General features: G+C 41.0%; 1 protein-coding gene across 2 annotated transcripts; it reads left to right on the top strand.

The window, feature by feature from the left end:
* Window positions 1-1936: 1936 nt before the first annotated feature.
* LOC115020129 (myosin-11-like) lies at window positions 1937-5366 on the top strand. 2 transcript variants are annotated; one of them, XM_029450038.1, is made up of 8 exons: window positions 1937-2160; window positions 2244-2316; window positions 2402-2514; window positions 2619-2717; window positions 3756-3934; window positions 4215-4272; window positions 4351-4413; window positions 4541-5366. In XM_029450038.1, the coding sequence occupies exons 1-8, from the start codon at window positions 1969-1971 to the stop codon at window positions 5105-5107; spliced, it is 1344 nt and encodes a 447-aa protein (XP_029305898.1). In that variant the 5' UTR covers window positions 1937-1968; the 3' UTR covers window positions 5108-5366. The 2 variants fall into 2 exon arrangements, with proteins under 2 accessions (XP_029305898.1, XP_029305907.1); XM_029450047.1 differs by having other exon boundaries at window positions 1939-2154.
* The last annotated feature ends 7688 nt before the right edge of the window (window positions 5367-13054 follow it).

Below are 13054 nucleotides of genomic sequence, written 5' to 3'. Positions count from 1 at the left end.
ATCTTTTTTAAAGATATTTGGTACATTTTCAGGACCAGGAATAATATTTAAAGAACAGTAAGAAAGTATTTTCTTACCAAAAATATTATTTTTATTGAGATTTATTCTTATTTTCAAAGGATGAAAGAAGGCGTGATGTAACCGTATACGTCCAGAGAGGGATAGGGGGAAATAAGAAAATAAAAAATCTAGTTTTAGTTTCACAGAGTTGTATGCATGTTACTCTAGAGACACTAGAGAATGCAATAAGGAAACAATACCAAAATGATGGATGTTCCTTTAATTCAACATCTTGTTAAAATCAGTTTGCAGATCTTTGACATATTTCACACATGTATCTTATGTATGAATATGTCTATCTTTAAGTTTACAGAGAAATGAACATGCTCCATCATGTAGATAATTAATGTTCAGGCATGTGGAATAATGTTGTCCTTTGATTAACAGATCTGAGCGAGTTACTGTTACTGCACCTTAATCAATCTTCAAAGATGATTCAATGAAATGTGGCAGATTTAATCTCACTCATTGTTTAAACAATGAGTCCTGGACTTCTGACTTGACGGGCCTCTCGAGCTTTGTGTTGATCGCTGAGCTGGGACTGCACAATAGCTGCACAGATGAGGGTTTCAAGAAACCGTCAACTGAATTGAATTCTGGGAAACAAATTGTGTTCTGTTTTCTCTGTCCACGAAGAAGAAAACTAAATGTGCTTCATCTTTAACGGACGAATCAAGTTCTCTGTGACAGCGAGGTCCCAGTGGACCCCCTGCTGAACATTTCCTCCAGTGAAAACACGTGCATGGTGTAAGAGACACTTACACCGGAGAGGAATTGTCGGTATGAAGAAGACGAGAAAAGTCATTTTGAATTTGATTTTTATTGGGGAATGATTTGTGAGCTGCAACGTAAAACCACGCAAATGTTTTCCACTTCAGTCAGTGTCATAAGGCAGTTTGCCTCACAAGGCACACACGCTGTTCGACCTCTTCCTCCTTCCTCTCTCCCTCGGCATTATGGGAGCGGGCAGTTTAAAAACAGAGCTATTTACGACTCAGCACTCTCCTCTAGAGTTCCTGGAGCTGCACAAACATGTGAGACTGGCAGTGTGACACCGGCAGCTCAGTTTAAAGATAGACAGGGTTTTGGTTGGCTATTTTGCATCGGGGTCCATCTGTCTGTCTGAACACCTGCCTGTCTGTCTGCACACCTGCCTGTCTGTCTGCCTGTGCAGCTGAAGCAGCACTGTGAAACTTATTGTTGTATTTAAAGGGTTTAAAATACTAATATTTTATAAGAGGATCGTATTTATTCTAATGTAGAATCAACATCTGTAGAGTATAGTTAATTCTTTTTTGTATTATGAGTTTTCTGAAATGTTATTAGATATGCGAATGAGGCATTATATAATGCTACCTTTCTACATCTACAGACACAAATAGAAAAAGTCAAATAAAAACCGAAATGTGTATTTTGGATGTTCCACTAGTCTCATGTTGTTGATGTTTTTACCTGTAGTGTCTCGCTGAGTAAACGTACTTAGTTACTTTCCACAACAGCCCTCTTCTGTATTATTACATTTTTAATTCAAATAAAGTGTAATGAAATCCGTTTATTTCTGCTATATACATAATGGTAACAGCAGCAGTAGTAAAATGAGTCCTGGTAGTGATGTACTATATATCATTTATTAAAGGGTAAATAATCACTTTTTAAAATAGTTTCTCAAACTATTAAAAAGTGCGAGATTTTAATAATTAGATTGTTGTTGTTTTTGCCTTGTATAAAATGAACAATGTGTTTAAAGTTAAAACTTTCAAAAACTTCTGCCTGTGCTGCAGAACTAAAAGCATGTGTTGCCATCTGCTGGTGAAAAGGAGTACTGCGCAGACTTTGAGCCACAGGTGAAAACAATGATGGGGTGATTGTTAAGACACAGTTCAAACAAAAGGGAGTGTGGAGGAAAGCATGAGAACCTCGAGCATGTCTGACAGATATTTTGAAATCCTGCGAGACAGCCGTCTGTCATGGAATGACATCCCCTTAGGTCGACAGCTCCCCAGGACTCCTCCTTTGACGGGTGTGAAGAAACACTTGGACTTCTGTAATGAAGACACAAGTGAGGATCATGAGAACCAGCAGCAGAACGTGGAGGTGCAGGTGCAATGTTTAACTACCACTCTTTATCAAACTCCGTCTTAATGTATGACGTAATCACATGTGTTCTGCTATTACTCTTCAAGGCCGAGACTACAGCTCAAGAGGACAATAACCAAAACGTGACGTTTGATTTCAACACGCACGAGACAGAAACGGGTACGGAACACCTGACGTGTACAGCACAACCTGCTGTGTACAGCACAACCTGCTGTCAATTCTTTTTCCTTCCATAACATTTCAGAACCACATGAGCCGAACTCCATGCTGAAAGGGATGAAGGGGTATCAGCTGACACAGATTGACTTGGAGTTTATTGAAAATATGAAAGTGGAGAAACTTATTAAAAAACTGCAGGTAACTTTTGTCCTTCTCATCCCTGCTGCAGCTTGACTAGTCGTGTTCTTCACTTGGATTGCAATCGTTGTTTAGCTTGGTTGTGTGTGCTGATGTGTTGACAGGGAGATCTGGAGGAGGTGTGGAGGTTGTTGAAGACAGAAAAGATGTCCTTAGAGCTGGCGTTAGCTTCCAGAGAGAAAACACAGGCTGATCTCAAAATGGTGAGTGACTCATTATTCAAAATGACAACCTTCAGTACAGTTCACCCCACAATCAAAAATACATTTCCCCTCTCTCGTGTAGTGCTTTTTTATTAATTATTAAAATATTAATTTAGATTGTTTTTTTTGCTACCAACTCTCATCAAAACAAACATTTGAAGAACTCAACAGTAATGTCTCTTTCCAGAATTCATGACAGTTACTGAAGATAATCCACAGACCGTGTTGTGAGCAGTTTCATGTAGGAACTATTTTCTTTCCACCGAACTACACCCGCCACCGTATCACCGCGTTGCACGGCGTCATCTCCTCGTGGACTGGAGGCTCGCGGGATGTAAACATTGAGAGAATGTTGTTCCTGCGCGGTGATACGGTAGAAAGAAAATAGTTCCTACATGAAACTGCTCACAACAAGGTCTGTGGATTATCTTGAGTAACCGGGTCATGATTTCTGGAACGAAACATTGCTGTTGCGATTTTTAATGTATTTATTTTTTGAAGTTTTGAGCACCACAAGCCAAGTGCCGTTTAGTTTAATTTATATTGGAGAGAAAGCAGCCGTCTCTATGCCGATCTCTCCAACTCCATTTATTTTTGACGTAAAAAGAATATTGAACTCAAGCTTAACAAAGGTTTTCATTCACCAGCCACCACTTGATTCCTTGTAGTTCTGTATTTGATACTGGAGCACATCTGACCTCTTTTTACCATCACAATAACTTTCTCTGAATGTTGAAGCCTGTGTCTGGAACAGGAGTTTTTTTATATTGACTCTAAAATGTCATTATTTTCCAAAAAATGTCTTCCACTTCAAGATTGTATAAATGCGAAGTTCAAGATGATTGATCCTTTGAGATCATTCCTCTGGCATTTGCAGTGTGTTGGATAACGTTGGGTGGAAAGCTTCAAACACAAGCCTGCAGAAAGAAAGAATAACATGAAAACACAGCGCATGGCAATATATTCTTTAATCACAAACTGGTGTGCAGGTTGTTGCAGTTTAAATTTCTCCTGATAAACCTGTTTGTTGTCCTTCAGCTCCCGTCTTGTGAAGACCTCCTGGAGTTGCTGAAGGTGGTCTTCAGAGTGACTTCTCCATCGACTCAGTTACCAGACCTGGCGTCGCTCATGGACATGGCGACGAGAGAAAACATCCAAAGAGTCTCTGATGAGAAGAGGCTTGAGCTCACTCGCATGGAGAACGTGGCGGCAAACAAGTAATGTATAGCTTGCATGGACGAGGCTGAAAGGGTCTTATCGAAGTGCATTACCTTTCAAATGGGTTGTCTTTTTTGTTTCGCTGCATTCATGTGCTCGTGGGAACACACACAGCTGACTGCAACCTTTTTTAGGCCCGAGAACTTCATTGTGCTTCAATTTCCATCTGTGTCGCTCATGAATGCTAAGAAGAAAATGTCCATCTACACTGTAGATGATGTAGCATTTAATATAAAATACATGGAGTAAAATACTAACATTAAAAAAAATTAAACTTAGGAGGAAGAAAGCGGCTCAGGAGAGAGGGCAGCTTGAAAAACAAATCGCCAGTGAACGGGTAAGAGAGGCTCCAACTTGTGTAACATTTCATTAAGTCATTTCTGTGATGTATATTTTTTTTTTTATCGTCTTTCAGCTGAAGATCCAGGGATTAATGAGCCAGTTGACAAACCTGAAATCTGAACTTGCACAACAAGAGGTGAGAATCTGATTTTGATCTTGTTATAAACATAGTTTTTGTGTTTGGCTGAAAAACATGTTGTATCCAGTAACTCAAGGCTTTTAAAAGAGTTCCTGAACTTTAAAGACAATATATGGTTTCACAGGAAGTCTATAAGGCTCTTAAAATGCAGACCAACACTCCAGAAGCAGGAGAGGCCTCAGAGAAACAACAAGCCACTAAAAGACGAGCCAAGGGTCGAGGAAAGGGAGGAACCAAGGCTGTTAACTTTACAGAAAAGCTTCAGGGTGCAACAAACGTAAGTAAATCAACAAAGGGCAAACTCGCAGACGATAAAACGGACAAGCAGTCTAGTGTTAAATATGATCGTGCAAATAAGAACACATGGGAAACTCCGAAGACAAAACGGAAGCCTGCAGCGGCAGAGAAGCCGCAGAGGTCTGTTAAAGGAGCCAGAGGGCCGCTGAAGAAAGTCGAGGAGCAAGAGGCAAATTCACAAGAGTCTGTGAGAGGGAGAAGAAAGCGGCTTCTACCCACAGCGACTGCAGCGTCACTACCAAAGAAACAAAGTGGCGGGAAAACTGGGGAAGCCTCGTCCACGTCACGGCCGGCGGCTCCCTCGCAGGACAGGAAGCACGCGGCTGCAGGCGACGCTGAGGAGAGCCGAGACACTGTTCTGAGGAGATCCAAGAGGATCGCCAGCAGGAGGTGAAGGTTCACTCGAGTGGCTGGTGCAGACTGCTGACTCATCCTTTTTCTTTGACTTGCTGAATTTAATTCCAACAATGGGAATTCTTTTTTTAATTTTGTGCTTTTGAAAGTATGTAATTTTAAAAATCCAATCTGCTGTTTTTAATTTGTTTTTTATATAAAAAAAATTAAATGTAACTTTCAAGAGACTAGAGCATAGTGTTTGTTGAATGATGAAGTTTCCACTAAAGTTGATCAATAAAGTCAATTTATAAACCGAATTATTCCCAAAGATTAAATCTTTAAAAACTTTAATTTTAGGAAAATCTCTTCAGTCTGTGAAGGGAGGTCAAAGATCATTTGCTGATTTAATGTTTGTTCAATGACCTGGATGCTTGTCGGCACAAGAGCCTGAAGCCAAACCCTTATGACAAACTGAATTAAATGTGATGTTTAATTTGTGGTTAAATAAGAATTCAATTCCTTCACGCGTTTTTTTTTATCACTCATGTCTGTTTATTGATTTTCTATAAATCGGTAACAAAGCTTTGTTCTCGCTGCGAGTGCTTTGATTTCTCTGAGATTTCTAATGGAAAAATTAGTCACGACTGCTGAATCACTTTTTGTTAAGTCTTCGTAATTCTTGGACGACCGAGCGGCAATTTGGGTGTAACGATGTTAATCTTACATTAACTCCTTATCAATGGACCAGAGTGGGGAAGAAGGAAAAACAGCCCACATTCGCCCTCCGAGAGTCTGGAGTGGGAAAACATTGTGCTGACAGCTGGAATGTTTCGAAGCACCTTCTTAAGTTACAAATTAAGTTTGAACTGACGGTCACATTTGTCCGTCATTTGCCAGGATTTGCTGCAGTCTTTAAAACTGGAGGAACATCTTTCTTAAAGTTCTGTTATATTTTCCCACCTGGGGTCTTGATCCTTGACTCTTTCCTGGTAGGCTCGTTTTCAGTCTGACAGTAATCCCTACAACTTGACGAGGGATTTCCTTTCCCCCCCCCCCCCCCCCCTCACAACTATGCATACACACATCCCTGATTGGTGAGATATGTGTCTGATGGTCGAACACAGCGACCCCAGCCAAGACCATAGAAATACAAGCACAGGGTGGGAATCATGGGTCCATATCCTGCCATTAGGTTTAATAGTCTGATACCAATAAAGTCGACTAACCTCTCCAACAAACTAATTCCGAGCACTGAGTTTATTGTAGAATGGGTTGAGTTTTGGCTGCTGTTTTCCTGGTTGTTCCTGCATCACTTTTGTTCTCTGTGGCTCAGCGTTGTTTGCCAAACCTGGAACCCTGAAGTGTTTTGCAAAATCGAGGCATGGGAACGTTACCTCAAATGCGTCAATTTGAGAAATCTGATCTTGTTTACGGAACGAGTCCAAGGAGTTGTGGGTCATGGATTATATACAAATTGCTCATGTCTTTCGCCTCGAGGCCGCATAAACCTCCGTCTGTAATCAGGCACTTCTCTGAGCATCAGTAGCCTCATTACATTGTTGGCTAGTTTAGAGTATTAAATGCAATAAACTGAAAGAGTCCAAGCTTTTTACAAGTGTATAATAGTTGGAACTAAGTGCCGTTACGTAAACTATATAATTATGGTACCTTTTACAGCGACATGAGTTGTACTTTTGGCATATGTGCATTTAGTGTAAGCCGCCCTTAGGGGGCAGTGTTATGGATATTGACCCTCTACTGCACACCATCGCCCTGAAGAGTCTTTTTGACCCTTTACCCTCATTTATATACCGTATATTTACATATCTGAGGGCATGAAGTGGGGATTGTTTGCATTTTTGGGTCCGACCCAAGCAGAATCTAAATGTGACATGTGCCAACCTTTTCAAAAGTAATGCATGTGCATACTGTCGGAGGAAAGTACTGTACTTTTTACTCCCCTACAATTATTTGACACCTTATATTTCACACACAACGACAACCAGAACTAAAGACCAAGGTTCATAAATATATTTGAAAAAACAAAACTAAATTGTTAGATAAAGAGAAGGGGCTATATGCATGTTCCAAAATAACTTTTTGATTTCTTGTTTTCACCTAATATTTCTACAGAAACAGTTTTTTCTTGGTGCTCGAACACCAAGAGCAAGTCCCTCAGTCCCCTGCCAAGGTAAACTCTGTCAAAGCATATTGGTAAGACCTGAGGAGGTGATGTGACACGTGTATGAGCCGCCGAGCAAGGCAGGAGTATGTTTGTGCTCACTGAATGCGTCCAACTCTGTGTGGAGGCAAAGTGTGAATCCTGCCACTCAGGTCTTTGAGCTAGTTGCACTAAAATCCCAAACACACAGAGCACTTCACGAGAGGATTCTCCTCTTTTAATGTGGTTTTCAAAGATGGCTGTAGACAAGAAAGATGTTTGGTTTTGTTTCAAGTAAAATGTCTGAACCCTAAATAATGCGATTGCAATGGAAGAACATAGGTGAGAGTAAACTACATCCAAAGCAGTTGTCTTTTGTTTTGCTCCAGTGTGTAGAATCCCCTGGGAAAGGATGAGAAGGGAAGGAAGGAAGTCTTGTATGTGTTTGGAAATGCAATAGACTAAACATTTTTGACAAAGCCTGCACATGCACAGGGAATTTGTGAATAGCGAACACGTGGGAAGAAAACATTCCTCAACTTAGTTCAGGAGTAGAAAGATGACTAAGTTTTACTCACTGACTTATTCCTTTGGAGGCTCATGATTTTACAGGACAAAAGTAGAATTGTGTTAAGAGACAACGATCGGGTGTAGGCAGAGCCAGGCTAGCAGTTTCCTGTCTCTACGCTAAGCCAAATAACTGGCAGCTTCATATTTACCAATAGACTGTATGTAAGAAGTGGACGTAGTCACTGTAATGTCGCCCATTGGTTTGTTCAAAATGTTATTAACTTTCATGAAGTGAAAACACTGAAAGGGTAAAAGTTGTAAGACAAACGGGGACATCCAACACCGTGGTAGCGACCCGTCAATCACAAGTTAGCCCCGCCCTAATGCATACCCCACTTCGTCTGTTTGACTCTAAATGGGACCATCATTTACAAGAAATCATGCTGTGTTGAAGACTTGGAACTAGTGATTGAGAACATAAACTTGTTCCGAAGTCGGGTCATTTTCTCATAGACTTCTATACAATCGGACTTTGCAACCAGTGGAGTCGCCTCCTGCTGCCATTTGAAAGAACGCAGTTTAAAGTCACTTGGACAGACCAGGAGGTTGTAATAATCGTACAGACATGAGAGCGGTATCTCCTCATCTGTTTTCCTAAAATGCCTGATCTTTTCATTTTAGAGGTGAACGTATCTCGTAAAATGATGGACACCTTTCACTGACCCGGCTCGATGTCTGTGAATCACCACATGAGCTTTATTGGTCGGGGACGTCTGCAATTAAATGGCAACATCCCTGGTGGTCTGAAGGAGGCACATGCTGACAGACATTAAGATATCCACAATAGGCCGGGACTTTTAGAACAGCTCATGTGAAAAATGCTATAAATACCAGTAGCCCAAAAAAGGAGACAAAGCTCCTCCACACACACACCTGTGGCCAATTAGTCCCTCTGCCTGCTGAATCTCATGTAACACTTGAGTTCACTTCCATCAGCGGAGCGTGGCTTCTCACAATCCTACTGAACAAGCCTACTGTGCTCATACCAGACAGTGTGTGTATATTAATTAAGTTATAACTACTTGTATTACTAATTGGAGTCTAATTAATATCAGATGTGATTTATCAACTATATGACAACCAGAACCCAGCAAGAAGCAGACAAACTTTGGATTTAGCATGTGTGAACGTGGACAGACGTCCATCATGGATTCTCAGCAGCGACTTCTTTCTCTGTCAACACAGTGTGTTTAATCTCTCTCCATCGAGCCAATAAAAACGTGTCCTCCTGGCAAACGAAGAGAGAGTGCGCTCAGTCCGACGAAGCTGGACAAACGGGGTCCAGAGCCACGCTGCTGAGGAGGCACAGACCCACTGCGAAGACAGACGGGAGTCTTCTGCCTTTCCTTCTCTGGTCTGGCTACATTCTTGTTATTAGTCTCTCTGTTTTCACTTTGACTCATTTCTGGACCTGGTCTGTGATATGACACGTCTTGACATCAGTGTGACATGAGGCCGGTTTGAGATTAATAAATCAACTATCATGCAGCGGTGAGACCTAATGGAGTTGATAAAGTCTCCCGGAGATGGATGACTTCAGCTGTTTCTATATCTGGAAGTCATTTCTCTGGATAAGAACAGTGAAACGTAGTATTTTGCATTTAAAAGGACACGTGGTGTCCAGTGGGAATTAATACCCCCTAAATGTCAACGTCTCTATACACACATCTTACTCGGGCATTGAGAGTTAGTCAATTACAGCATATATTCAAATATTTAGAAACGTTTAAATAATTCTGACTTTTCTCTATTGGGAGCCAAGAAGTTGTTTTCGAGCCATTAAATCCAAAGACGGATTAGTCAGAGTAGACAAGTCAACAAAGCATTGGACTTGTTTCCCACAAAAAGTCAACGTTTCTTTCTTTTAACGATGACTACACTCATTCCCTAACCCAACTACTTATTTTATCCCAGACTATGCACTTTCCCTAACCAAGTGGTTTCTGTGATTAAACCTAAGCAAACCTTCACCGCAGCAGTGCCAGATCAGAAAAAAGTTGTATTCTTGTCCTGCTGATTGTGGCATATTTTGACGTTTTATTGTACCTCTCACTCGTCACTCAGTCATCTGGACGTTTTTATTTACAAAGCTTTACTTCCTACTTATCTTCTCTTTTAGTTTGGAGTTATGGAAACTACAATCTCTGTTCACAGGAATTTTTGTTGTTCCCAAAGTCAGAACTGAACCAGTCAGAACCGTAGTTTCATAAGAAAACAGGGCTAAACCCTTGTATATTCTCGTTACTTTTGGTGGAAAAAGGGTATTAGTTTGAGTCCATCACAACACATCCAATCTCAGGCATCAATGTCTCAGCCTGTGTGGCAGAAGAAGGCCAGGCTCAGTTTACTCTGCTACTCGGAGGAATGCTGGGAATTGTTTGCACTGTCTGCTCCGGCCTCTGCTGCTTCCAGCCAGCTTAGTGTTGCTGTTTCTGGATGCACACACACACAAACACACTCGCTACTTTATTTTGCCTGTCAAGATATGCATCTGTGTTTTATGTTGCACCCTGTAAAGAGCACAGTGGTGTACAGTGTTTGTCTGAATGGTGTCTGAGAAGCTTTGGATGGAAGTACATTTGTTCCGCGTGTGTCTCTGCACCACGTCTGTGTGCTTTTCAACCCGTACCAGACAGAATCTGGGATCAACGTTCGGTTTCTCATGTTGGCGAAGGCGTTGTCATGGTCGGGTTGGCCAGGCGTTAAAGTGAGCCCGTTTTTGAAGATATTAATGCAAATATTTTGCCAAGGGCAGAAATAAAACAGGGCTTTGTGGCTTCATCTGACACACAAGCAGGAAGGAATTCAGCTTTTTCGCCTCAGTCACATGCACACTAGAAGTATTTTTGTTCAACATCACGCTCCAGTTCTTGACAAATGTTCATGAAAACACACAACAAGACTCTCTAATGATACTTTGAACTGTTTCGTAACATAGGGCCGAAATACCTGTGGTGTGTTGTTCCATGTAGTTCAAAGTGTGTGCTGTAAAGTCTCACCCATCCACTACAGAATAGGTGGAAGAAAAGGAATCCATCATTTTATGTGAAAATGATCCCTTAAGTAGTCTGGACACCTGACAGTCATGTTTCGTGGAAAAGAGACAAGGTTTTGGCTCATCGTCTTAGGATATTATATTTCATACCTTTTTGCCTCCAGTGGCATGAATGTCAGACCGCTGCCATTCCAGACTTCAGAGGACTAATTTAATGTTAGAAAATAAAAGGAAGTGCGCACATACCCAAATATTCGTACCAGTAAAGGAATTACTGTGCCTGGTCACACCCAGAGACTGTATATAAGAAGTCAGTTTTAAAGCCTCGAGTTGGGAACATAATTTACTAAATGATCATCATGTTGTGTTGAAGAAGACTTGAAACTAGAGATTGAGACATAAACTGGAAAATGTTTCCTGAGGTAATAAATCAAGTAAGAAGTTGGGTCATTTTCTCATAGACTTCTATACAATCGGACTTCTCTTCGCAACCAGTGGAGTCGCCTCCTGCTTGCTATGATAAAGAATGCAGGTTTGAGGCACTTCAGCGTTGGCTTCACTGTTCACAACAGATGTTGCTGATTGGTCACATTATTAATTGGCACAGTGTTCCAGCTGCTTCTGGAAGTTTGTTGATGTATTAGGTTGTTCTAGTTACTAGTTAGTTTTGTGACAAAAGGAAGAGGAAAGCTGTTTTGGTGTTGCTTCTTTTTCAGAGCAGGGCTGTTTTACACCTGGATGGTGCTTTAAAGCTTTTATGATAGCGTCTGTCCAACTAACTGATACATGTAGCTGCATTTACTTACTTAAGCTCTGGCAGGACAATTCACAGATTGTAGAGAATTCATTTAAGTAGCTGTTTTAAATGTTAGTGTGACTAAACACTTATTGACATGCGTGGTTGTGGTCTTGTCAGCAGGGCTGATATTACCTTTATTAGTTTTTTACAGAAATATCTGTGTCTGCATATATGTCCACCCCAAACAGAGTACACTCGTATTTACTTTAGGACTGTAAAATGTCTGGGTCGTACATATGTTCGTCAGAATTGGGACCAATATGGAAGGTATAATATTTCAGACGCAGGCAACAACAAGCTCGCTTGCGCTATCTGAATCAAACTACAGTCTGTTGTGCAGTAAAGTGCTCTAGTGAGGTAGAAACGGGGCCAGAATGGCGAACACTGAAGTTAAGTTAGACCTTTACCCAGAATGTGTGTTCAGTGAGGCAAAGTCTCTGAGACATATGCTATTATTACAACATGTTATTAATCTGTCTTATTTTTAGCCATATTAAGTTTTTTTTTGAGTGTGGGAATGCAGAGTTTAGCACTTGAATGGAGTTCAAAGCAAACATTTATTCGATCCCCTGGACATGACTTCTCACTGCAGGCTGACTCCTGAATCCACAATGTACTGCTCTGCTGCCACTCCCACAGGAACTGTTATTAAACTCATATTTATGGTCCGTTTGCCGTCTGGATCCTTTTATAAGTGATTGCAAAAGAAATAGTATGAGGGTGAAAGAATCACTTCTTTGTGTTGAAACCTTTTAATACTGAATACTTTTTGGTCTGCTGCCTATTTATGTGTCAAATATGCTTAAATCCCTTCGCTTCAATTTAAAGTTTTGGTAAATGTATAAGTGTACTTTACATATTAACCCTATATATTATATACAATAACTATGACACTTAACTAGCCTGCAGATGCAACGAATGTCATGAACATGATAAAGAAAACATCATGCCAAGAGCATTTAAAATATTTCATATATATTTTCTCTTGTGTAGTAGAGCTAGAAAGTGGCATAGAAATACTCAAGTGCTTCAAAATTGTACTTAATACCACTGTATTGAGTAAACGTGCTGCTGTCTGTCTGTGGGGGAATGAGTGTGCATCGAGACACCCGCCTGGTCTCGGTCAAACAGCGTTTTCATGAGGAACTCAACACGGGCCTCCAACATGTCGGTCTGACAAACCTGCAGGAAAACTGCATGCACAGAAAATCTGACACAGAATACAAAATAAGTGATAGATGTAGGATTTCAGCAGGCTAGGATGTCCCCGTGTGTTCACAAGTTGGTGTATATCCAGCGAACAAGTGTAAATGATGCTCCTTTCAAAGAAGAAGGTGGAGAAATGCTGCAACAAGCTCATATTTGCCCCAAAGTGCTCGGCATGGGCCCAGACTTTGGCCGGACTGCAGACCACATGAACAGACATGACTCAGCGGCTTTTCAAGCTGTGAGCAAGCTTCTTTTTTTCTTCTGGATCCAC

Source organism: Cottoperca gobio, chromosome 2, assembly GCF_900634415.1.
Source record: "Cottoperca gobio chromosome 2, fCotGob3.1, whole genome shotgun sequence".
NCBI lineage: Eukaryota > Metazoa > Chordata > Actinopteri > Perciformes > Bovichtidae > Cottoperca > Cottoperca gobio.
The sequence above is the reverse complement of the archived record's forward strand: the minus strand, read 5'-3'. Positions and strand labels throughout refer to the sequence as shown.